The following is a 22,535-nucleotide window of genomic DNA, read 5'->3' as shown; positions in this document are numbered from 1 at the left end:
CAAAATCCTAATATTTGGAGACAAGGCCCTTAGGGCCCAATCTGAATCCCACAAGCACCTCCAGAAACACAGGTACAGTGACTGCCACGGGGTTTGGGTGAGAGGTCAGGCAGTTGCTAAGCCACAGGGGCTAAAACTGACAAACTGGTTTACCGTGGAGCCTTTCCCTGGAAGAGGTGAGCCTTTAAAGACTCTGGAGTCCCAAATATTCAATAGTTACAGCAGAGATTCTGCCAGAGCCACTGTAACCTGGGAGGAGAGGGACTCTGGTTCTTCCTACTCCCTTCTCACCTGACACTCAATGGGTTTCTCTTTACATAATCTTTCTCAGCGTAAACAAATGAAAATTTTATTTTGGATCCCCAAAATGTAATGCAACTTTCAAACACACCTTGAATCACACTGCATGACACTGGAAAACTCCCACACATGCCACGAGTCAGCAGAGGGGATGCTTGAAACCGCACATAAAGCGGTGGCCACAGCAGTTTTGTGGTCGAGAAGTGACGTTTTAATCACTTAATATTCTAAAATGTTAATTCCCTACATTTTACTGGGCCTGTACCTCACAATTAATTTTCAGCAGTGGACACAGCAGCAGGTGCCCACATTTAACTGCTGTAGTAACTTAGGCAACATTCTGTTCCACTAAAAAGTATTTTGCGCTTTGAAAACAAAAAAGAATTGCCATTTACTTTCTCTTCCCTTTTCATCTGCCCAAACTGACGGTGATTTGTAACTAAAAAAAACGAAAACAAAACCAACTAAATAAAACTGCTTTCTTTTGAAGTTTATTTTGGATAAAATAGTTGAAGACAGTACATCGTACAAAAGGACTAGAAGATAACTTAGTCCTGGCATCCTGACGTCTGTAAGCTTTCACCAGCTAAGGACTCTTCACATGCAGTGAAACCAAAGTTCCCTGTTGCACAAGAGAGTAAGATTTTTCTCCATCAAAAACAATGTAGTCACATAAATATATCCTTCCAGCCCTGCAAGTCTGAAGCAACCAAAACTCCATAAATGAGAAACCACTGCCTGCTCAAAATATCTGTAATATTATGCAGCGATAAAAATCCCCCACACCTGGACAGTTATCGGGTAACCACAGCTTTCAGCCAAACAACAAGTGCTTGAGTTATTCCATTGTCACGTTCAGTTTACAGATCACGACTCCAGTTCTGCGAAACCAAACCAGGAAGAAGTCCGACTCCAATTCTGTGAAACCAAACCAGGAAGAAGTCGAGCCAAAGCGCTTCAGCTACGATAGACACTATCTCCTGTCCTTTTTACCAGCTTTCCTCTTTCCCGAGAGCAGGTGCTTGGGTTTCATGTCAAACACATGTCTGTCTGCCTCCCCTTTCCTCCCCAAGCGATTCATCTTCTTCTGAGCATTCTTCATCATGGTCTTGGCTTTCTTCACCATCTATAAAGGAGAAGAAAAACACGTCAGCTGTGGAAAATCTAATTTCCAAGCAAATTTCCATGACCTGTTAACACACTGTCTGAATAGTCCGGGTCTGTGCTGTGGAGAGAAACCCTGGTGAGTCTCACTCACACCATGTTCCCGTGGATCCACCACAGCACCTGCAGGAGCTCGACCAGTATCTCCAAGATGGAAACTACCCAGACAAGTCTCGTACCTACAGGGACCAGATACACTCAGACCTGGACTTCCTCTCAGACACACGGGGACACTGAGATTCCGGCCCATGAAACTACACCCATCTGACTGACAAGTGTCAATGCTGGTGTTAAATCCAGACTACCAGATGGAGGCGGTGTGGTGGAATGGGAAACTCGGGCTCCCAAAAGGGAGACTGCTTCTAAGTTTATACACAAACTTTCTCACCTGAATTTTCAAAATGCTAAAACTAATCATTTTTGTGTTTATTTAAAAAAAAGAAGTTTCAGCAAAAGAGACGGTATACATACTAACCTTGACATCCCGGAGACCAGAGACATCACGTGGGGTCCGAGAGCAACTGCGAATCCGGGCCACAGACGTGGGTGGGACAGAGTCTTCCCGCTTCCTTTTCCGTGTGACGCTCCGAGCCCTTCTGGCCTGGACCACATAATGGGCCTGAAACACACAGAAAGCAAACTTCAGTGCCTCAGGGTCCCAGCCTTAGGGACAAACATGAAATTATTACAACGAGGGGAGAAGGCACATGGAGGGGTTTTTAGAACCATCGTCAAATAAGTTAAATACATTTAAAATACACATAGTTAACTTCACATTAATTATTGGTCAAACTCTTTTTTTTTTGGTTGCGTTGGGTCTTTGTTGCTGCACACGGGCTTTCTCTAGTTGCCGTGAGCGGGGGCTATTCTTCATTGTGGTGCACGGGCTTTTCATTACGGTGGCTTCTCTTGTTGCGGAGCACGGGCTCTGGGCGTGTGGGCTTCAGTACTTGTGGCACGCAGGGTCAGTAGTTGTGGCACGCAGGGTCAGTAGTTGTGGCACACAGGGTCAGTAGTTGTGACACGCAGGGTCAGTAGTTGTGGCACACGGGCTCCAGAGCACAGGTTCAGTAGTTGCGGCGCACGGGCTTAGTTGCTCCGCGGCATGTGGGATCTTCCTGGACCAGGGCTCGAACCTGTGTCCCCTGCACTGGCAGGTGGATTCTTCACCACTGCGCCACCAGGGAAGTCCCAAATATTCTTTTTCACTTCCACAGCTGCTTTAAGTTACAGAGCTGATTTTAACTCCATTTAAAAAACTTTACTTAGAGCTGCCTGTTCAGCCACATTAGCAGCACAGTTTATGTAAAGAGCTGTCTCTCCTTCATGCCCCGCTTCCAGGATCATCCGCCTGAACTCAGTGATGGCCGCCTGAAAGCTCAGCCCTGTGGGTGCTGAGATCCAGCTCTGCAAGCCAGCAGCTTGGCACCCGGCCCGTGGCGCCCCCTCATGTTACTGTTTTGAAATAAGATGACACGATGTGAGAGGCAGGCACCCTAGAGCCCAGCACCTGATAAACAATCCAAAGTCAGAAGCCATATGTGAACATGAAAATAACACCCCATGTGAGCAGGATATGCTCACGCACTGCTGATCAAAATCTGAATTAGTCTAACACAATGTCATCCTTTGTTTCGGAAATGCCACTTCTTGGAATCTGTTTTGAGAAAACAATCCAGAACATGAAGACGTTCTTTCACACAAAGATGTGCATTCTCCAGAGTAATTCATCAAGCAAGAAAAATTGGGATCCTGAAAAAGGTATCTGAAATGCCTTCTAACCCCTGGGTTCCGAGAAACAGCTTTGAGCTATTTACAGCCTACGTTAACTCTCACGCCAAGAAACTCCAGACCACCTCACGTTTACCTGGTGTCTAAACTGAAGCTCTATGTGAAGACATCAGTCACCAAAATCAAAGTTGCAGCTCAAGTACTAAAAACTGCACAAAACAACATAATTCTCAGCACAAACCCCAGAAGTGCTAACTCCTCGTAACCCACTCCTGCCCTGGTTCCCAGGACGGCGCTGCCCCACCCATGGCTCGGAGGCCGTCTGCACTCACGTTGTCTTTGTTGTCCATGTCGACACCAAGACTGCGCATCTCATCCTCCAAAACCTTCCGCTGAACCTGAAGGCAGAAATGGACATTGTTTTAAGCAAAATTAGCTTGATAAAATGTTTAAAAAAAAATTTCAAGGGAAACCGTACCTTTTACAATGATCCACGATACACTTATTTTAGAAATTCTTTTACTTGGGCTCATGTGTATGTTTTTGTACAACTCATTAAATAACATGAAAATTAACATATCCTGGGCAATTTTTCTGAGCGGGACGACATACGTGTTGCCCCTGGATTCCGCTCAGCTCCCCGGGGATTCCCACATGCAGACCCCAGAGGCCATCATCTCCTCCCAAGCACACGGAGCCCCACGATGGGGGGAATACAGCGATGGCCACGTCTGTCAAGAGACAGTCATTTGCCACCACACAGAAACAGTATTTCGAACACATGAATAGCCTCCATGGAGAGGTGCCCAGCATCCGACATTTTCCCTCCTGCCCCATCTCACTCTAACTGCCCTGCACACCATCCTCTTTCCCTGGGGAGCTGTGCCTCCGGACAAGAGCACGGTGCGGGAGGAAGAGGCTAAGAAGACGGACCTGAGAACTGGAAGGACCCTGACACCATCTGATCCACCTGTGCCTCAGTGTCAACTTCCCCGTCCTAACCAGTCACAGGGCCCAGTTAAATCACCTTTGGCCCTAAGTTAGATTGGGTTAGTTTTTCTGTAAATTGTAAAAGATGACTCCTAATAAAGAATTAAAGAATAAGAATGTGTTAATTGGCGACTTTACCTCTACAAATTTATGCATAACTCACAATCTTCATTTGTACAGCTACAAAGGGGTTGAATCCAACAGTGAAAGTCACCAAGAAGGGGTATAATACTCAGAATATGAATGATCAACACTCACTCAACCTCAAAAGCCAACTTACACCAACAAAACAAAGTGAAGCATGTTTAGCATGGACCATACAAGACTCCAATACACAAAGAAATAGGTGACGCTCTTGGACATGACACGACACTTGCCTTCTTGGCTGTCCGAGGCATCCTGGGTCCCTGGGTGTCCTTCTCTCTGGACTGCAGAATCTTCAACTTCTTTTTTTCCCTAATCTGTTTTGCCAGCTGTTGGATTTCTGCCATTTCTTCATCTTCAGTTTCAGATTCACTGTCATACACTCCAGCAGCTGTTCTTAGCTCTTCTTCTTTTTCCAACTCTTCCAATTTCTTTTAAAAAAGTCACAATTAAACAAAGCCAACAATGAAAAACTCATAAACAAGTGTAACAATCTTTATAGAAACCAGGTTTCCCCTAAGCCTTTCGGGGTATGATGAACACCCGGGTCCAGACTCACGTGGGCCTCGCCCTCTGTGCCAGGGCTCACCTCCCCACCAACAGGCTCCGTGCAGAGATGAGCACAAAGACTAAGCCGACAGCCACAGACTATTCTGTGCCACTTCTTTTCCTTCTTTAGAAACAACCACTCCCAACTCTGAGGTTAAAACGTGTAAAATGTTCCCCTCGCTCCCAGCAGGTACATGAAAGACCCTCCATTCTTGAAGAACTGAGAACATCAATCTGAACTGGCCTTGGACCACGACAGCCCGTGTATCCATCCCAAAGCCATCCCAAACACAAGCTCGTTGCCCATACAGTTAATAAAAATTTTAAATACATATAATGAATAAACCTTGACAGGAACCCGAGTCAGAGGTATCCCCATCAGTACTAGCGTGAAAAGGCATGGGGAGGGAGGTTGGACGGGAAGGCCAAGTCAGGCCATCTGAGCCCAGACTACAGAAACGGGATGCCACAGAGTAAGAGACAAAGCAAGAGGCACAACTGAAGAGCTTAAGACATGAAATATAAATTAAGGATGCCATTTGAGAACTGAGGAGTGAATAACAAGGGAAACAAGGAACATACGTTACAAATATTTATAAAATATTTTTTTAAAAACTTGGCTGGCAGTTCCTCAAAAAGTGAAACATAAATTACCTTATGACCCAGCAACTCTACTCCTAGGAATCTGCCCAAAAGTGTTGAAAACAGGCACTCAATACTTATCCATCAACGTTCATAGTAGCACTAATCACAATACCCAAACAGTGGAAACAACCCTATGTCCATCAACGGATGAATGGATAAACAAAATGTGCTACACATATACAACAGAATATCACTAAGCAATAAAAAGGAATGAAAGCTCTGACACGTGCTACAACATGGGTGAACCTTGAAAATATTATGCTAAGTGGAATAAGATCAACATATTGTAAGACTCCATTTATATAAAATATATAAAACAGGCAAATCTAGAGAGACAGAAAAGAGATTTGTGGTTGCCTGAGGCTAGGGGGAGGGGAGACTAGGAAGTGATTACTTATCGAGTACTGGGAGTTACTTTGGGGATGATGAAAAGGTTCTGCAACTACACAGGGGTGGTGGTTGCACAACACCATAAAGGTACTAGATGCTACTTAGCTGTACACTTTAACACATTTAAAAAAAAAAAACACTTGACTCAGGAGAGAAAGGATAGCAACTAAAGGAGAACACAGGGTCTAAGAAGTTTTTGTTTTCTGTGGACACTCATATGTTAAGAAACAGCAAACAAGGAGAGGACTGAAACAGGAGGCAGCTGTGTGCCGGGGCAGAACTTGGGGAAGACAAGGGGTCAGGCGGGGAGCGAGCAGCACCTGCAGCCAGAGGGGCCCACATGGGGTGGCGACGAGGGCGTCCACGCCCCGGGGACTCCCTTATGAAGTGAGGCCGCCCCTGAGACCAGCACAAGAGCTCGGGCGGGAGGTCTAGGAGGAAGGGGAGAGCCTGCACCAGCACCCGATGCAGGGACACGGTGCTGCGTGTGCAGGGCCCCAAGAGGCAGGGCCCCCGGGGTCTTGGTGGGCATAGAAGGAACGAGGGCCACGGACAGAGGTGAGTGGAAAGTTGTGTGCGTGTCTTTCGGTGGTCGTGTTAAAGAGGAATAAAAGTCACATAATTTAACTAGTGATACAAACCTGCATGATGTCAGGATCAATATAGTCGGCTATGTTATGGCCTTCCCAGATCTCAGGTATCTTATCATGTTTCTCAGATGAATTCATTATATCCCAGTACTCTAAAGGTCAAAGAACAAAAAGTTTATAGTTGTTTTTAACATCAACTACTGTGTGCCCCAAACGAGCCACCACTTACACAAGTCCTACACCTGTGAAGACAACAGAGCACTTGTGTTCAACACTAGGTAAGCAAGGTAACGTGCTCGACCAAAGGATTGCTCCAAGCACATCCTAAGACCCATCAGTACCTCAGGATCAAGTGTCCAAAGGCATGAACAACAGATTATCAACAGTATCAGCCTGGTCCAACACTTATATGATAGGTAAGCTACAGAAATGATCACTCACAGAAAACTACCTGGAAGGAAGAAATCTCAGAGTCCTGGCAGTATGCAACCTCTCACCTTCAAGAAATTAAATTAACAAAATGCTGGAAGACTTGCACCCATTAATGCACTTTCACATTTTTCACACAACTGGCATCTGAAAACAACTATCACATTTGAGCCCTTACTTTGAAGATCCAGAATATAATCATCTCCCATTTCCAGCTCAATGTCCCGTTCCTGCAATGAAAACACAGTTTTCATCAGCGCTATTTGACCTTCAGATCCAGAACTGCTGGGCCCCCTCCCTTCCCTGTGGAATCACCCCTCCTCCAACCGAAGAGCCAATCCTTTCAGCACCTGAGGCGCAGCACCCATTTCTGGTGGGAAAGCTGTTTCTGCCACTGGCGGACCTGGCACCTCCACCCAGGAGGGTGTCCAGGCCCCAGGGGGTTTATGCTCCAAAGCCCTGCCCCACACACGCTCTCCAGCGCAGGCCCATGGGCGCTCCCGTCACTTACCCGCCTCCTCTTCGGCTCCCCAAGCTCCATTCTCTTTCTGCGTGCCACGACTCCTTCAGGGATGAATGGGGGCCGCTCCTGAGAAGACATGAGTGGAAATACCTACATGAAATGCCTTGCTAAATCAAAACACAAAGATGAAAAACCACAAGCAAATTCTCCATCTGCAAGGGAAACACAAAACCACACCCAGACCAACTAAAAACCAAGATGATCTGGGGGAGACAGGAAGGTGCAAGGCCAGTCTGGGCAAGGAAGCTGGGAAGGCTCCGAAAGCCGATTCTAAAGTTTATTTAGAAAAAACAAACAGTAAGAGAATCAAGAAAAATTATGGATGAAGAAAGCAGTACAGGAGAAATAAAGCAGATCAATGAACAGAAGAAATTCAGACATAAGCCCAAGCACAGAAGGGAATCTGATGGGAAGACACACCATCCAGCCATCAGTCCTGAGATAAACGATGAGCTGGGTGAAGACCACCACCTGCTTCCCATGAACAAGATAAAATCACAACTAAATGAAGACTTCTATTTAAAAAAAAGGTAAAATTTTAAAAATTGAACCATCAGAATACAGAAGAAAAAATACCTTTGACAAAAAGAAAACAAATCTACAGAACATACAAGAGTCCAATTTCCTTAATATAAAAATTACAAATCAGTAAGAGATAACCTAAAGAAGTGAAAAAGCAAGTATGTCAACACCAAGATACATATCCTGTTCCACATGATGTTCACTAACTGAAAACAATCATGTTGAATAATCACTGAGTGTGACTGCCTGAAACTACAGTGTAGAAATATCACTTCTTATAATGTAATTTCCACTTTATTTTGGAGAAAAAAAGTGTGGTAATGAAAAAAACTGAAAACTGGTGTAACTTTTTGAGAACAAATATGATAAAAATCATTAACGTCACTGACAGTGACCTTTACCTGTATTGTTAATGCCTAGACTAGCTGCCAAAAATTAGCATTGAATGAATAAATACATAAGAAACATTAAAATAAATAAAAAGGGGGAATTCCCAGGTGGCCTAGTGGTTAGGATTCTGGGCTTTCACTGACATGGTCCTGGGTTCAATCGCCGGTCGGGGAACTGAGATCCCACAAGCTGTGCAGCACAGCAAAAAAAGAAAAAAGAAACACATCACAACAATGGAAGCATCTTTAGTCCGTCACACTGACACAACAGGAAGCGTGCATTCTCAAACCTTCAGAAGTATAAACCTGCAAGGCATTGTTGGAGGACAATGACATTTTCGATGCCATGCCTTAAAATTCAGTCTACAGATATATTTGCAATTAAAAACAGAGACCTATGTATGAAAACGTACCCTTGAGCACTAGTTTTTAATAGGAAGAAAATGAAAAACTTGAAAGAAAATATATTCCTGTGTTTTAAAAGAAGCTTATATGCCAAAATGTTTCTGGACAAATAGACAAGCTGAGAGTTACAGTAATAGCCTCTGGTGGGGGAGCAGGTTTAACCCGGCTCTTCATACTCTTCCTCTCACCGCTTCGATTCTTCCTGACATACATGGCATAACTTTCATTCTGAGAAAGATGCGAGAACACCCGGGAAATCCACTACCGGGGAGGCAGGCACGTGGGTCCCCACCAGCCATTGCAACCCCCTGCCTCAAGGGCCTCCACAGGCGGCTTTACCTTGTCATCTCTTCTGCTGGGAACAGCCAAATGCAGTCTGTTCAGCACCTCGTTCACTTTATTTCCTTTCATTTTGGTTTCAACTCGATGAGCCAAAAGCCTGTCACAAGCCTAAGGTGAGAAAACGTGGCACCAGGTCACAAGGCACCCGGCACAGCCTCATATTGCCTTCTGGAAGGAACCAGGAACCAGAGCCCCCATAACCAGAGGACGGTCCCCAGGTTTGGAACCTGCTACACTTTTCCCTCAGAGGTAGCATCTGATGGCTGAGTGCTGGGACCCCCAAGGTCCAAGTAACTGCCCTGGGGCAGACCTCACGCTCCGGGACGGGAGAGGGTGGGCCAGGTGCGGAGGGGACCTCTCTCTTCCTTCCCGGGTCAGGGTCAGGCCCAGCCCAAGGAAGAACCCTGAGGCAGCAGGACTAAGTGAAAATGACCTGTGCTGGGAGTGTGAGCATCTCTTCACATGTTCACTGGGCGGGTGGGGGCCCCGGGATTCATCTCTCAGGCGGAGCTACTAGCACTCAGGGTTGTTAACACTCAGAGAGAAACATCCCTGTCAAGGAAAGGGATCAACCCTGCTTGTGAGGAAGCACTGACCTCTGTCTTCACTTTAATAACCCCTTCCTCCGTCAGGGTGCTGGTCTCCACCACAGAAAACCCTTCAGCCTGCAGATCTAGAAATATTTTCTGGGAATACAAAGGACAAATGAGAGCTGCGTTTATCCCCAGTTCCCCATGAACAAATCTTACTTCTCCTCAAATGGGTGCTATAAATGCTAATTATAATTAACACATCTGTGGGTTTTAATTCTTTTGAAGGACATCTCCCCAAAACAGTTATTTATTTTTCCCTAAATTCAGCTGTGATTAAGAAAATACAGGGGCTTCCCTGGGGGCACAGTGGTTAAGAATCCGCCTGCCAATGCAGGGGACAAGGGTTCGAGCCCTGGTCCAGGAAGATCCCACATGCCGCGGAGCAACTAAGCCCGTGGGTCACAACTACTGAGCCTGTGCTCTAGTGCCCGCGAGCCACAACTACTGAGCCCGTGTGCCACAACTACTGAAGCCTGCGCACCTAGAGCCCATGCTCCGCAACAAGAGAAGCCACTGCAATGGGGAAGCCCGTGCACCGCAATGAAGAATAGCCCCGACTCACCGCGACTAGAGAGAGCCCGCGCACAGCAATGAAGACCCAACGCAGCCAAAAATAAATACATTTTTTTTAAAAAAGAAAAGAAAATATACGTTATGGGGAGGATCAAATCAAACTACAGCAAGCAAACCAGAGGCTCTCTGGAACATTCTGTGAGACCTACCCTTCTGAAGAGAACCTTGAGAAAATTAAGATACCGATTTTCATAGAGAATATTCTCAATGCTGTTTTTTATAAAATACCTGGCCTCCACAGCCTAAGATAATTCCTTAGAAAACGATACAGCAACGTGTACGAATCCAGCTATGAACGAACCACCAAGACCCCAGGACAAGGGACTTCATTTGCGCCTCCACCAACGCCACCCGACACCTTGCTGCCGGCCTGACCATGTGACAACGCTAAGACACAGGTGGCCAATTCACAACAGTTAAGCTTCTCAGGAATGAGTTCTGCTCTCCCCACTCCCTGGAAAGACCAGTCATACCACCTACCAGCATGACCCGCATAAGACACCGCACCTGCCGCCACGTGCCTTGTGCGAGACGGGGCAAAACCTGCACTGCAGCTCGAGAGACATCAGTCACCGACCGACCCAGAGCAGGCCCCACGCGGCGCTGACCAGCGTTCACAGCACCCGCAACCCTGCTTCCCAACCCAGTGATGCAACTGTTCCCACCACTGAAACTCCATCACAGCTGGCAGTGGGGGCAGGACTTGGGCGTGTCTAACCCCAAGGGCTGAGTTTCCGGCACAAGGATCACTCCTGACCTGCCCTCCCCTCCACACTCCAGTGCTCTTAGCCTGAAAAACTGAGATCACCGAGTAAGTATCTGACCCTTTCAAAGAAAAGAGAATTCTCTGACATCAGTGTTTACATCATCAGTAACGTAGAGTACACGGCAGTGCCCAGGGACACCAGAATGGCTGTTTAAACACACCACGTTCTCACCAAGGATTAAGTGTTCAAACAGCACCAGAGAGAGCCAGAGACAAGAGCACAGCCCCCCTAGAGACCCTCTGCTCAGGCCAGACAAGCGCAGCGCCTCTCACACCAAACGGGGCCTTGCAAAGCGGGCTGCTGGGCCTCCCAGAGTCTGACTGCGGAGGCCCAGGGTGTGCCCTGACTTACGACACATTACCACCGAAAAGCAACGCCAACATGGCTGATGGGGCCACGAGACAAAACCACCGGACCAGCGCAGAGCTTCTCGAAGCATTTGTCCTGAGAGATGCCTCCTGGGGACGGATACAGGGTCAAACAGCTTGAAAACCTAAGGCTAACGACGTTACCTGCCACCTGGAAAATTACAGCAGACACGACAGGGTCACGGTTCTGGAAGGTCTGCAGACACTCCTTTTCCCTCACTCACTCAGTCCCCAACATCTCCCCACAGAATCTGTGAAGCAGGTACTCCAGTAACACCCGAGAAACGCCTCCCACTAGACACTTCGCTGCAGGTACTGCTCCAGAGCAACCAGCAGCCCAGGCCCAAGGAGCTGAGGCGAACCTTGGGTGCTTTGCTCGTTTTAAGGCCCCAACAAGAGAGGCAGCCCCTTCCAAACGAGCAGTCTCCTGAAGGCTGCTGTACTGACCACACGCACAGCCCGCCCCACAGCCTCTGAGAGAGTAGGAACCAGGAAACCTCATGGTCTGTTTGCCATGAATGGGCTTTCATAAGGTCACGTCGACTCAATCAATGAGGATATTATCTCAGCTGCAAAACAAAAACCAGACTAGCATCGCTAACATTCCTTTTCAACTCTGATTGTGTAAGACGAGATTCAGAATTAGTAGGAAATATTGAAAACATCAAGATGATTTACCTGATCGTCCTCAGAAAGTTCAGCTATTCTCTTCACGTCACATTTGTTTGCTACAATGATAAGAGGCTAGAATAAGAAAGAAAAATAATGAAATTATTACCTTCACGCTGCAGGTTACAAACTAAAACACTGGTCCCCACACTCACCTTGTTGACAAAGAGCGGCCTGATGTTCTGGAAGAGCTCCAGCTGCTCCCCGAGTCCGTGCCCACACTGCTCAGACAAATCCATCACGTAGAGAACCGCGGCTCGCAGGTGAGCCAGTGCAGTGATGGCTTGCATCTCAATGGTGTTGCGATCCTCCAGAGGGTGGTCCAGGATCCCCGGAGTATCCACCACCTAAGGTCAGACTCGTTACTCCAGAGCCCACGTCTGCAAAAGCTGCTTGCCCAGCACAGGCCGAGGGCGCTGACAAACCCAGACCAGCTCTGACAAAGCTGGTAACAAAAATGCACGGCTCCCAACTGACCACGGTAAACAAACAAGGCAGCAGGGGGAAAGGACAAATTAAGTATGAAAAACGGGTGAGGGGGCTGCAGAGCTCATTGAAGAACGAACTTGCCAACGACCCTGAGAAGGACCCCGCTTTCCATTAGTGACAACATAGAAACACTGGGATAACTGCTCCCACATGCTAGGAATGACATCACCTCTCATAACATTAAATTCAACTATGGAAACAGGCTGCGTCACGCTTGTAAATGGTTTCTGATGACCGGCCCATCAGAAGCACCACCATTAGCCAAGCGCAGAAGGCTTGCTGGGAGCTGCCGCGTCCCCCGAGCTTGGTGGAGCTTGTCCACGGGGACGTTCCCGGTGACCCCCCAGCCTTCCCTGTGACCCTGCATACACTGGGACGTGGGCAGACACTAACTAGTCTGTGGGAATCCCCAGAATCAAACTCCAGGAACAAGGCCACGACTGTCCCAGCTTAGACAGCTCTCACCTGCCAGCGCAGATACTTGTAATCCATGTGCCCAACAAACAGAGACTTGGTGGTAAAGGCATAGGGCTGGACGTCCACATCTGCTCTCGTCACCTGGAACAAACCACAAGTCCTGTTACTGCGTATCCTCTGCAACAGAGTAAACGCGGCACCTACGTGTTATCGAGACTAACTGCTGGGGTAGGAAAAAAACAAAAAAAACCCCACGAGATTCAACCTCACAGGATTCAACTCTGACAGGAGCCAGCACCTCAGCAGGCAGACAGGCTCCTCTTCTTCAGGACCCGGGCTGCAGAGGCAGTGTATGAATCAGGCATCAGGGAGCAAGGAAGGCCCAGCACCTGGAGGACACCAACCAGCTCCTCCTCTCACCCATCCTGGCCCCAGCGACGCCCAACAGAACTTCCTGTGATGACGGGAACGCTCTACACCTGCACCTCACAACGGCCTGCAAGCCACGCGGGGTCCCTGAACTCCTGAAATGTGGTCATGAGACTGAGGACTGAATTTTCTGTTGTTGTTTAATGTTAGTTAATTAAGCGGCCTGTCTTACCCCCAAGGCCTGGCTCACAAGCCCTGGAGAGGTCAGCTGAGACACTGCAGAGCTCAGCTGTCACTGTGTCAGTGCCACTTGTAGACAAAACAAAAACCTACAAATCTGCAGGAGTGTTCTTAGTAGCAAAGAGCCACACATGTAACCATTGTTTTTTTGGCACCTGGGCTGTTGCTGGTTGTGAGCTGACACTTTAAACACAGTTTCTACTCCATTCAGGTCCCTGAGCTCAGCTAAGGTGCTGCGTTACTTAAACAGTTCCTTTAGCTCTGATAATAAACTAAGTAAAGGGCAACCATTTCCCACTACACAAACCAAATAGTTTACATGCAAGTTGACACAGCAACCCGGGTGACATCACCTGAGAAACACCTCTGGAGCCTGGGAAGGCCAGTTCAGCAGGCACGGTCTGCATGGTCAACAGTGACTCCCTGGCACTACTGTTCCCGGGATACGCATGTCCGTGTGTTAACAGAAACGTATTCAAACGTCTCAAATCCCTTAGAAATTTGTAGGACACACACAAAACCCAAAAATAAAATGGTCCCCATAACTGCAATATCCATCCAGGTTCAGGGTCGATCCTCGAGGATGGGAGGAAGAATGTTTTGGGCCCAGGGCAGTGCCGACTAGAGGACTGACTGCAGCCGGCCTCACCCCAGGCAGTCAGGTCCTCGGTCACTGCACCGTCAGGCGGACCAACCTTATTGATGAAGCTGGACTTGCCGACATTCGGGTACCCACACAGAAGCAGGGTCCTTGTATTCGGGTCAATGGTCGGCAGACGGGACAGATGCTGACGCACTGTGAGAAGTTTACAGTAAACGTGCTTAATTTCATAAGAAAACTTAAGAAACTCAAAGCTGAAGATCTGCTCAACTTAGCTGTGCACTCCAGGACTGTGGTCACATCACCCTCACTCCAACATTTATCATGTATGTGACAGAGAGAATACGAATGAACGGAGAAGGGACCAGCTGCGGAGGCACCGGGCATCCAGGCTGTACCAGGAATCCTGCTCCCAGGCCCGACAGCATAGATTCCTATCCAACAGGTACAAGATGGGGCCCAAACCACACAACCCAGACAACTGAGCATGAGAGATGATATTTGAAAGAGCACTTTCGAGCGAGTGTGTGTGCCATCACTTCCTGGCTGGGCAGCAGGCTACTTTCATGTAATGAGAAACCCTCAGGGGCCTCGTCTGCTCCAGCGACACCAGTGGGCCACCCTGATGACCTAATGGCTCACTGGAAGCACTGTTAAAGCAGCCCAGTGTTACAATCTTGTCACAAATTATTTGCAAGATGCTGGGAGGGGTGGGGGGGGGGGTCCAAAACCAAATCAGTTAAAAACACTTGAAATGTAAAAATATATGCATGCAAAAAGGCAAAAAATTGTTTCAATAAAAGTCCTACTACAGGGCTTCCCTGGTGGCGCAGTGGTTGAGAGTCCACCTGCCGATGCAGGGAACACGGGTTCGTGCCCCGGTCTGGGGAGATGCCACATGCCGCGGAGCGGCTGGGCGCGTGAGCCATGGCCACTGAGCCTGCGCGTCCGGAGCCTGTGCTCCGCAACGGGTGAGGCCACAACAGTGAGAGGCCCGCGTACCGCAAAAAAAAAAAAAAGTCCTACTACATTAATTAAGAAATCATCCTACTGAAAAAAACTACCAGGTAACAAAACTGGAGTAGCAGTTTGATGCTAACACGTTTTACAAAGAAATGCACCATATTGTCAGTAACAGGTAAAACTATGGGTCACTTTATTTTTATATGTTTTATTACTTCCCCATGATTTATAACGTACATGCCTTACCTATTAAACTTAAAAAACATAAATTTTCTTAATAGTGCTACTAGTGTGTAAGCATGTTAAGTGCTAGCTGCTTTTTCAGTAATATCTAACCTGTAAGAATTTCTTACAGGCTAGGCTGGGAAAAATAATTTGATCCTCTTATCTCTAAAACAAAACAAAAATAAACATTTTAAAAATAACTTCTTGACAAGGATCAAGTACGTTAACAGAATGCACTAAAACCTGTTTTTGCTGATGCATAGCAAGTACCTTGTTCCAAATATTCCAAACTCTGCTTCTGTCTTCTGATAATAGTACACATGCGCCCAAGGGCCGCACGTTTCAGCTGCTTGCAGCGGTAGAGAGAATCACCATATTTCATAAGCCGCACGTAATCTTTAGCAACACTGAAAGACATAAAAAGAAATGTGTAAGAGTTTTCTCTCTTTTAACAGTAACTTAAAAGATACTACATTAAGAAAATACCTTACTTGTCCACTAAATTTTTGGCGATATTTATTTGTCCTAGAGCCAACTTGTAATGATCCTTGTCATACAGAATGTTCATCAAATCAGCATAAAATGGATGAATATCCTGTAACAAGAAAAACAAAGTGGTCATTTTGCTCCAGCAGTTTCTCCTCCCAATATATGAATAACACTTGAAGAATAATTTCTTCGGGAAACACATCGTACCTCTTACTCTTCCTCACCCCCCCAGGATCTTCTCCCCAGTCCTCTCTCCTGTTCAATGACTGTTTAGTTCACAGAGAAAAATGCAGTCAGCAGGGCAGCCAGGCCCATCTCCATCTGAGCACCAGCGCCCGCCCCTCACCACTCAAGAACTGAGCTGGAGAAATTCTTCCCTGTCCCATCAACCTTATGCTATTATTGCCCCAAAACTTTTTAAAAGTTTTAAAACTCCCTTGAGCCCACAATCCGCCCATCTCTGCTCCTCTTCTTGGCAGACGCTTCTCAGCTCCTCAGCTCTGGAGCCACCAGTGCCCTGGCGGCTGTGCTCCCCACCTAGGGCTCTCATCCCCACAGACCAGTCCTCCTTCGAAAGTCAGTCACAGCAAGGCCAGGGAGACCGGTCCCAGGCTCCACTGCAAAGGCCGCTACACAAGTCGCCTCGCCCCACCCACACCCCCTCCGACCCGCCTCCTGGACCTTCCTGTTCCTTGAAGACACCAGACTCTGGAGCCCGGGGCCTTTGCACTTGTTGTTTCTGTGCCTCAGTGCTCATTCCCCAGGTAGCGCACAGCTCTCGCTTCCTTCAGGGCTCAGCTAGCGGCCCTCCCTCTTCTCCATACCCACATGACACACATGTTTTCATGTTTATTATCACTTCCCCCCCACTAGACAAGATAGGGGCTTTAAAAGTGACGGCTGAACAGACACAGCAATCGTTTAATGAATGATAATCTAGTCCAACCTTTTACTCGAAAATTGTTCTCAGATAACTTTAGTTTGAAAAATAAAAGCCAACAGGAATAGAATGTTCATAAATTTGAACCCCTAATGTATATTAAAAAGAAAAAAGATACCAAGGATAAAAAAGATAAATTTTTTTTTACAAAGAACAAAATTCTGGTGTTGATTAGATCAAAGTATTTTCTGTTTGCTCACATCAGGTGTTTCCTGGTGTCTTCATCTCATTCTTACTGCCTTCTTTATCCCCAGGTACTTCCTGAAGTACACACACTTTCCCAAGAAACTACACCCTCATCCAGCCAGTAGTCACTGTGCACCTATCAAGTCCCAGAATTTAGTAACAGCAATTTCTGTCACATAAACCAATCTCTTCTCACTGCCTTAACCCACCTTCAGGGACTGTTGTAGGGCAGTGGCACATTTAGGCTCTCAGGCTGTACTGCTGATCCCACATCTATCACCTCCTCAACAACCCTGCAGCAGCGTCGCCCCACACAGGGACTCTACAGGCAGTGTCCTCTCTTGCATCCTACAGCTAAACACACAAGCAAACTGCTCTACGCAGCAGAGCTCAACTTTGGGGGCTCAATGTAGAAGGCGGCTCCCCACGAGACTGTTTCTTGCCCGTGAAGAAAGTACATAGACAGTCGTTAGCTGATGAAGCAACAACATCACAAACACTGCTGGGCCTCAAGCCACTGGCCCAACTTGAGGCCACAGGAAAGGGAGCCTTGGAAAGAGGGAGGAGAGGAAGCACACAAGCCGCCAGAAGCTCGGGCTCCTGAATTCAGTCCACAGCTTTCAGAGCTCGGGTTGGCCCCTACAAGTCTAGAGGTTACAGAAAAAGCCCGAGCGAGGCATGCTCTGGGCCCTCGTAGATGGACTTTGACTGGGGGAAAAAAGATACTAAGGAATCAAAACACCTGTACTCTGTTCCCAGTTTTGCCACTAACTCTCAGAGTAAACTTCAACAAGTCAATTATTTCCTCTTTCCTTCATTATCTCTAGACAGACCTTGTTTAACCCTGTCTGAAGGCTCATATTTACATAATCACTTATGTTTCCCAGAATCACTTACATCCAATTTGGGGAAATCCGTCAGAATCTGTGAGAGTCTGTCATGGTAATTCTGCTGAGTAAATTTGACTTTCCTCATATAAAAGTGTCTAATGCGATGGATTTGATAATGTTTATGAATAACTGTGGGAGTCTTTCGTTGAGTCTTCGACAATGTTAAATCAATAAAGTCCTGCAATTAAATAAAGTAAGACACAGTTACACCAAAAACATCTACTTTCACCCACTTATTTGAAACCATCTTAAAAGACTACTACTTAACAATACGATATATTTTAAACTACGAACACATTTTCTAATTAAATCTTCAATATAAAACGTGCTCAACTTTATAGTTCCTGGCCTTTAAGAAACACTCAGCAAATGGCTGCAGAAATAAATTTTATCCTACGCTTTCTTCACGTTATCCTAATTTCCAAATACCTAAGAACCTCTGAAACGTAAGTAGCCAGACAACTCAAGCATAAATTAGAAAAAAAAAATTTTTAATGAGAAACAGTTCTACTGTTTCAGTTTGCATATCTGTGGCTTTGAAAGTACATAAAATAACATATAAAACTAAAACCCACTATATACAATTTCCTAAGGTAAGGTGACTAAGGCATGTAAGGTGACTACCAGAGGATATAAAAGACTTCTGCATGAATTCCCCAGTGCAAACTAGCCAAGAAGACAGATGCCGGCAACACTGTTAGCTCCGGGAGGGACGCCGCGGTCTCGCCTCTGACCGCGACCCCTCTTCCATCTGGCAGAATCCACGAACCCTTTGGAGACAGTTGAAAACCTACCTACTTCGTAAAGTTTGCCCTGACTCTCCCCCTCTTCTCTGGGGAGGACCCCAACATCTGAAGAGGGACCCTAACCCCGGGCAGCCCTAATTTCTGAGGAAGGACCGCCACCCTCTCGGGAGACCCCTAACCCGGGGGCCCTAATCTGTAGAGAACATGGTCTAAGACGGGGGCCTGGTGGAGGAGGCGACCCCTCTCAGCCCAGCGTTACAAACCGGACCCTCGATTCCCATGACCCGGCAGAGAAAAGTGTGGGCGGAAGGGCCCTCGGGGCCGCCTACCTTGGCGGACGGCACCACCGTGATCTTTTTGAAGTTGTAGTGCGCCATGCCTGCGATCAGCCACGAGGGACGGCGGCCCGGACTTCCGCCGGGGTGGGTAGAGGGGAGGGCCAGCGGATAGGAGGAACTTCCGCCGAGGTGGACGGGACTTCCGCTAGCTTTGCGTCACTTCCGGGCGCTCCCTACGTCAACCCCGCCCGGCCTCGGCGTCGCACAGCGCCCCCGCCCGTCCGGAGGTAGGGGTCACGGGGCCGGGGGTGGGGCTGAGGGCGCGCGGAGGGCGGGAGGAAGACCGCGGGGAGGAAGCGGTTTTGAGGTTCAGTCCCTGACCCTAAAGGAGAGGGTCCTGAGAGGCCTCCCTGGGGGCCTGTGCTCCCCCCGACGGTCACCGGCTCCAGGGCCCGGCCGCGATCCCCTCCCGGCCCGGGTCAGGGGTCTCGGGAGGCTCGGGGTGTCGGGGTGGTCAGAGGGGCTCGGAAGGCTTCGGGGGCCTCGGGGAGTCTGGGATCTCGAAGGGCCTGGGGAACTCAGGATCTGAGGAGGCCAGGGGCTCTGGGCTCTCAGGATCGAGGAGTCTCGGGGGCCGTGCGTCGCGGCCGCTGGCGGGGTGAACGGAAGGTAGGGGGGCGCGAGGGTCTGCGCTTTGCGCGCTCACGCCACCTCTCCATTTGTGAGCGCGATAAATCTTATTAAATAAACGCCGTTGAGGCTGAATCGTCTGCAGAGAAGGGGCCCGTCTCCCTGCGGGCAGGAGTCCGCGCTGGCGACCCCACCCCCGGCCCGCGCCGCAACCCGGGCCCTGGGCCCTGGGCCCCGCCCGACCTGCCAGCCTTCCCCTGACCTGGGCCCTCAGCCGCAGGCCCTTTGTCAGTCATCATTTTCTCTGCTTCCCGTCTTCTCAAGACCCTCTCTTCTATCCCGTGGCGTTTGTGACTCTGGCTCTTAGTCTCTCCGCGCCCCTGACCTTGGCTGACTTACCTGCCCGCGCCTCGCCCTAACAAGCTCCACCTGGAGCTTTTGCCCCCTCCCTTTGCTCTGCCTGCCGGGGTCTCACCGAATGCTTGTATGGACTAGACATTTCCAATCAATTGTGTAATGTCCACCTACACGATTCCAGATATGGCAACGCAGCATTTCTGAAAATCAAACTCTAGGTCGGTCCATCCTCAGCGCCCTGTGCGGGAGGGCAGCCCCTCCCCCTCCCACTGAGCTGCCAGGAGTGTGAAACAGGCCTCGGGTGAGATCATGCAGAAGGAGATGGTCCCCAAGGCCTGCGAAACCCCACGGAGGAGGGGCCGGGGGCTGCAGCTGGCTCCGCACGTGCCCTCTGGAGTGCACTGAGGAGAAGGTGAAGGGGCTGGGGCACTGGGACACTCCCCACCAGCCCAGGACCACATACCTGGTAAACTGTACCTGTGTGCGTGTGACCAGGTGTGGAGCACTATTCACTAGCCCACATGTTAACTCATTTCATCCCTACAGCAACCCTGTGACTGGACAGGAAAACCGAGGCACAACACAGGGGTAACTAGCCTGGTCACAGCTAACAGGCAGCAGTGGGGCTTGAAGCTGGGTGGCCTGGCCCAGCATCTCTGCTGTCCACCAGCAGCTGCTCTGCTTCTCAAGCATCTCGACTTCTCAGTCATCTTGACTTCTCAGATCTTTTTAACAAGTCTTCCCATTCTTAACGTGAAAATGCCTCATAAACCCCCCAAATTCCAACACCAAAAATAATTTTGAGTCACGATTCTCTCATCTGTTATTAACTGTACTACCCGTTCTTGTGTCATGGGTTAGAAAAGCATGCCGCCTGTGTCTCTATGGCACTTCTGAAGAAAGCCTCTGGGGTAATTAGGATTTGCTAGAATCATTTGCTAAACCCCAGACAGCTCTGCGCACCATTCCTGAGATGCACGGAACCGTGCTCACACCCCTCTGTCTTCCTCAGGTACCTGCATGTCCCTCAACCTCTCCCCCTCCCCTCACTCTTATATGGCCCGTTCCTCCTTAAAAAATACAGTATTTAGATAAGTTCAACCAATCCTTTGCTTCGGGCAAGCAACTATCCTTTCTTTAGCTTTTAACTCTAGGCAATAATTGAACAATTTCTTACATTTGCGTAGGACTTTAACATTTACAAAGTGCTTTACTTTTTAGTATCAATAATATTCTCAACAACTTTGTGGTGCAGCACTAAACCAAGACCAGAGGCTTGCTTCTCCCCAAGGATGCTCCAAGTGGCAAACAGGACCCCAGGCTCTGCTGAGGACCAGCATCTTTTCAGCTGTCCCGTAAACACAATCATGTATATAGGCAGTGTATGGAGTGGACAGAATTTTTTTAAATGATGGTAATAATATAAGATGTCAAATATGTGATTTTCTTGGTTTTACAAAGAACAGTTGAAGTCTGCTTGTTCAATAGAACAGAAGAGAAACCATTCGTTAACCAAAAAGAGGACCCTTGACAAAGAGGAAGTGCATTAGCATTCCTGTCAGAGAATAACGTCAGGACTTCATACGTCCTGTCAATGAAAAACGGACGGGTCTTTGGTATTTTTACTATTCACCCATGAATTTGAAATCGTGTTTGCCTAAAAACACTTAATAAACACTTGCCCTGGTGAAAAGCTCTGCACCTTACAGATTTGTGAGCCATGGCGAGTGACAAGTCCTCATAGCCCTGGTTCCTCTTTCACAAAATGGGGGAAATAAAGCCCCCCTCCAGAGGATTGTTTATGGAGGCTAGTTAAGATGTGTGCAAAAGCATAAGGTGTGTGCAAAAACATAAGGCGTAAAGTAAGAGGTACTAGTATAATGACCACCATGAATCAGTTTTATATGAAAACCTTATCGGGGCAGCAGAAGGTCATGCTCTGAGCATTGCCATGAAATGTATCAAATGCCTAATTTCTCGCCAGGGATTCTCGGTTCCCACATGTGGCAATAAAATCACCCCTTAGAGAGCGCGGTCGTGCAGAAACTGAGCTATTTGCCAGCCTTCAAAGGAAAAGAACTAGCACATGAAAAGAAGAGACTAGAAACACCTCCCCTCACTGTGTGTCTGTGTGACAAGTCCACCGGCGGGAGCTCTGTGCTCGGCCACCAGGCCTGTCTGAACGAACACACAAGCGTCATGACTTGTGGCGCCTAGAGCTGCACGCCCGGGGCGAGGAACGGAGCACCACACACCACCTCCTACCTTCTCTGCTCCTCTACCCTCACTCTGCCTGCCTGAGTGCGGCTTCCTGGGGGCAGGTGCGCGTCCCAGACCACACGTCCTTGGACACACTGCCGGGCTCCTCAGAAGAGCTGGGAAGGCAGATGGCCAGTTCTGTAGCCGATGGTGACAGTGTGGTGGGATGTTCAGTTACCAGGACTTCTCAGACCGTGAGCCTGGTGACGGGGACAGGCAAGCCTCGGCTGTGGTGAAGGACACTCTCGAGGGTGCCCTGCAGTGCTTTCTGGCAACTTCTGTCAGGGCACTTCACAGCCAAAGGGCTTGTTGCTCAGACCTCTATATTTTGTGGAATTGGTCTCCTCCGCTTTACTTTCTTGTTACTATAATT

The 22,535-nt window shown here is 48.2% G+C and overlaps 1 protein-coding gene across 1 annotated transcript; it reads right to left on the bottom strand.

Annotated features, from left to right (window-relative positions):
- Positions 1–769: 769 nt before the first annotated feature.
- Positions 770–19,110, bottom strand: GTPBP4 (GTP binding protein 4). Its single transcript, XM_004324136.4, has 17 exons — positions 18,968–19,110; positions 17,900–18,070; positions 15,879–15,982; positions 15,658–15,794; positions 14,294–14,394; positions 13,038–13,130; positions 12,239–12,430; positions 12,093–12,158; positions 9,710–9,799; positions 9,111–9,221; positions 7,444–7,521; positions 7,111–7,162; positions 6,555–6,655; positions 4,563–4,760; positions 3,528–3,593; positions 1,940–2,083; positions 770–1,426 (listed from the first exon to the last, which is right to left on the bottom strand). Exons 1-17 carry the CDS (start codon positions 19,013–19,015, stop codon positions 1,274–1,276), a joined length of 1,905 nt encoding a protein of 634 aa, XP_004324184.1. The 5' UTR covers positions 19,016–19,110; the 3' UTR covers positions 770–1,273.
- Between the last annotated feature and the right edge of the window lie 3,425 nt (positions 19,111–22,535).

The sequence above is a fragment of the Tursiops truncatus genome, chromosome 2 (genome assembly GCF_011762595.2).
Source record: "Tursiops truncatus isolate mTurTru1 chromosome 2, mTurTru1.mat.Y, whole genome shotgun sequence".
Classification (NCBI taxonomy): Eukaryota; Metazoa; Chordata; class Mammalia; order Artiodactyla; family Delphinidae; genus Tursiops; species Tursiops truncatus.
The sequence above is the reverse complement of the archived record's forward strand: the minus strand, read 5'-3'. Positions and strand labels throughout refer to the sequence as shown.

Bases quoted from the DNA above. Each gene is read 5' to 3' on its own strand.
- GTPBP4 (XM_004324136.4), bottom strand. From the start codon at position 19,015: ATGGCGCACTACAACTTCAAAAAGATCACGGTGGTGCCGTCCGCCAAG. The intron at 12,431-13,037 runs GTGAGAGCTGTC...GTCTGACCTTAG, and splicing joins ACAAGTATCTGCGCTGGCAG to GTGGTGGATACTCCGGGGAT. The intron at 12,159-12,238 runs GTGAGTGTGGGG...TTCTTATTCTAG, and splicing joins GGCCGCTCTTTGTCAACAAG to CCTCTTATCATTGTAGCAAA.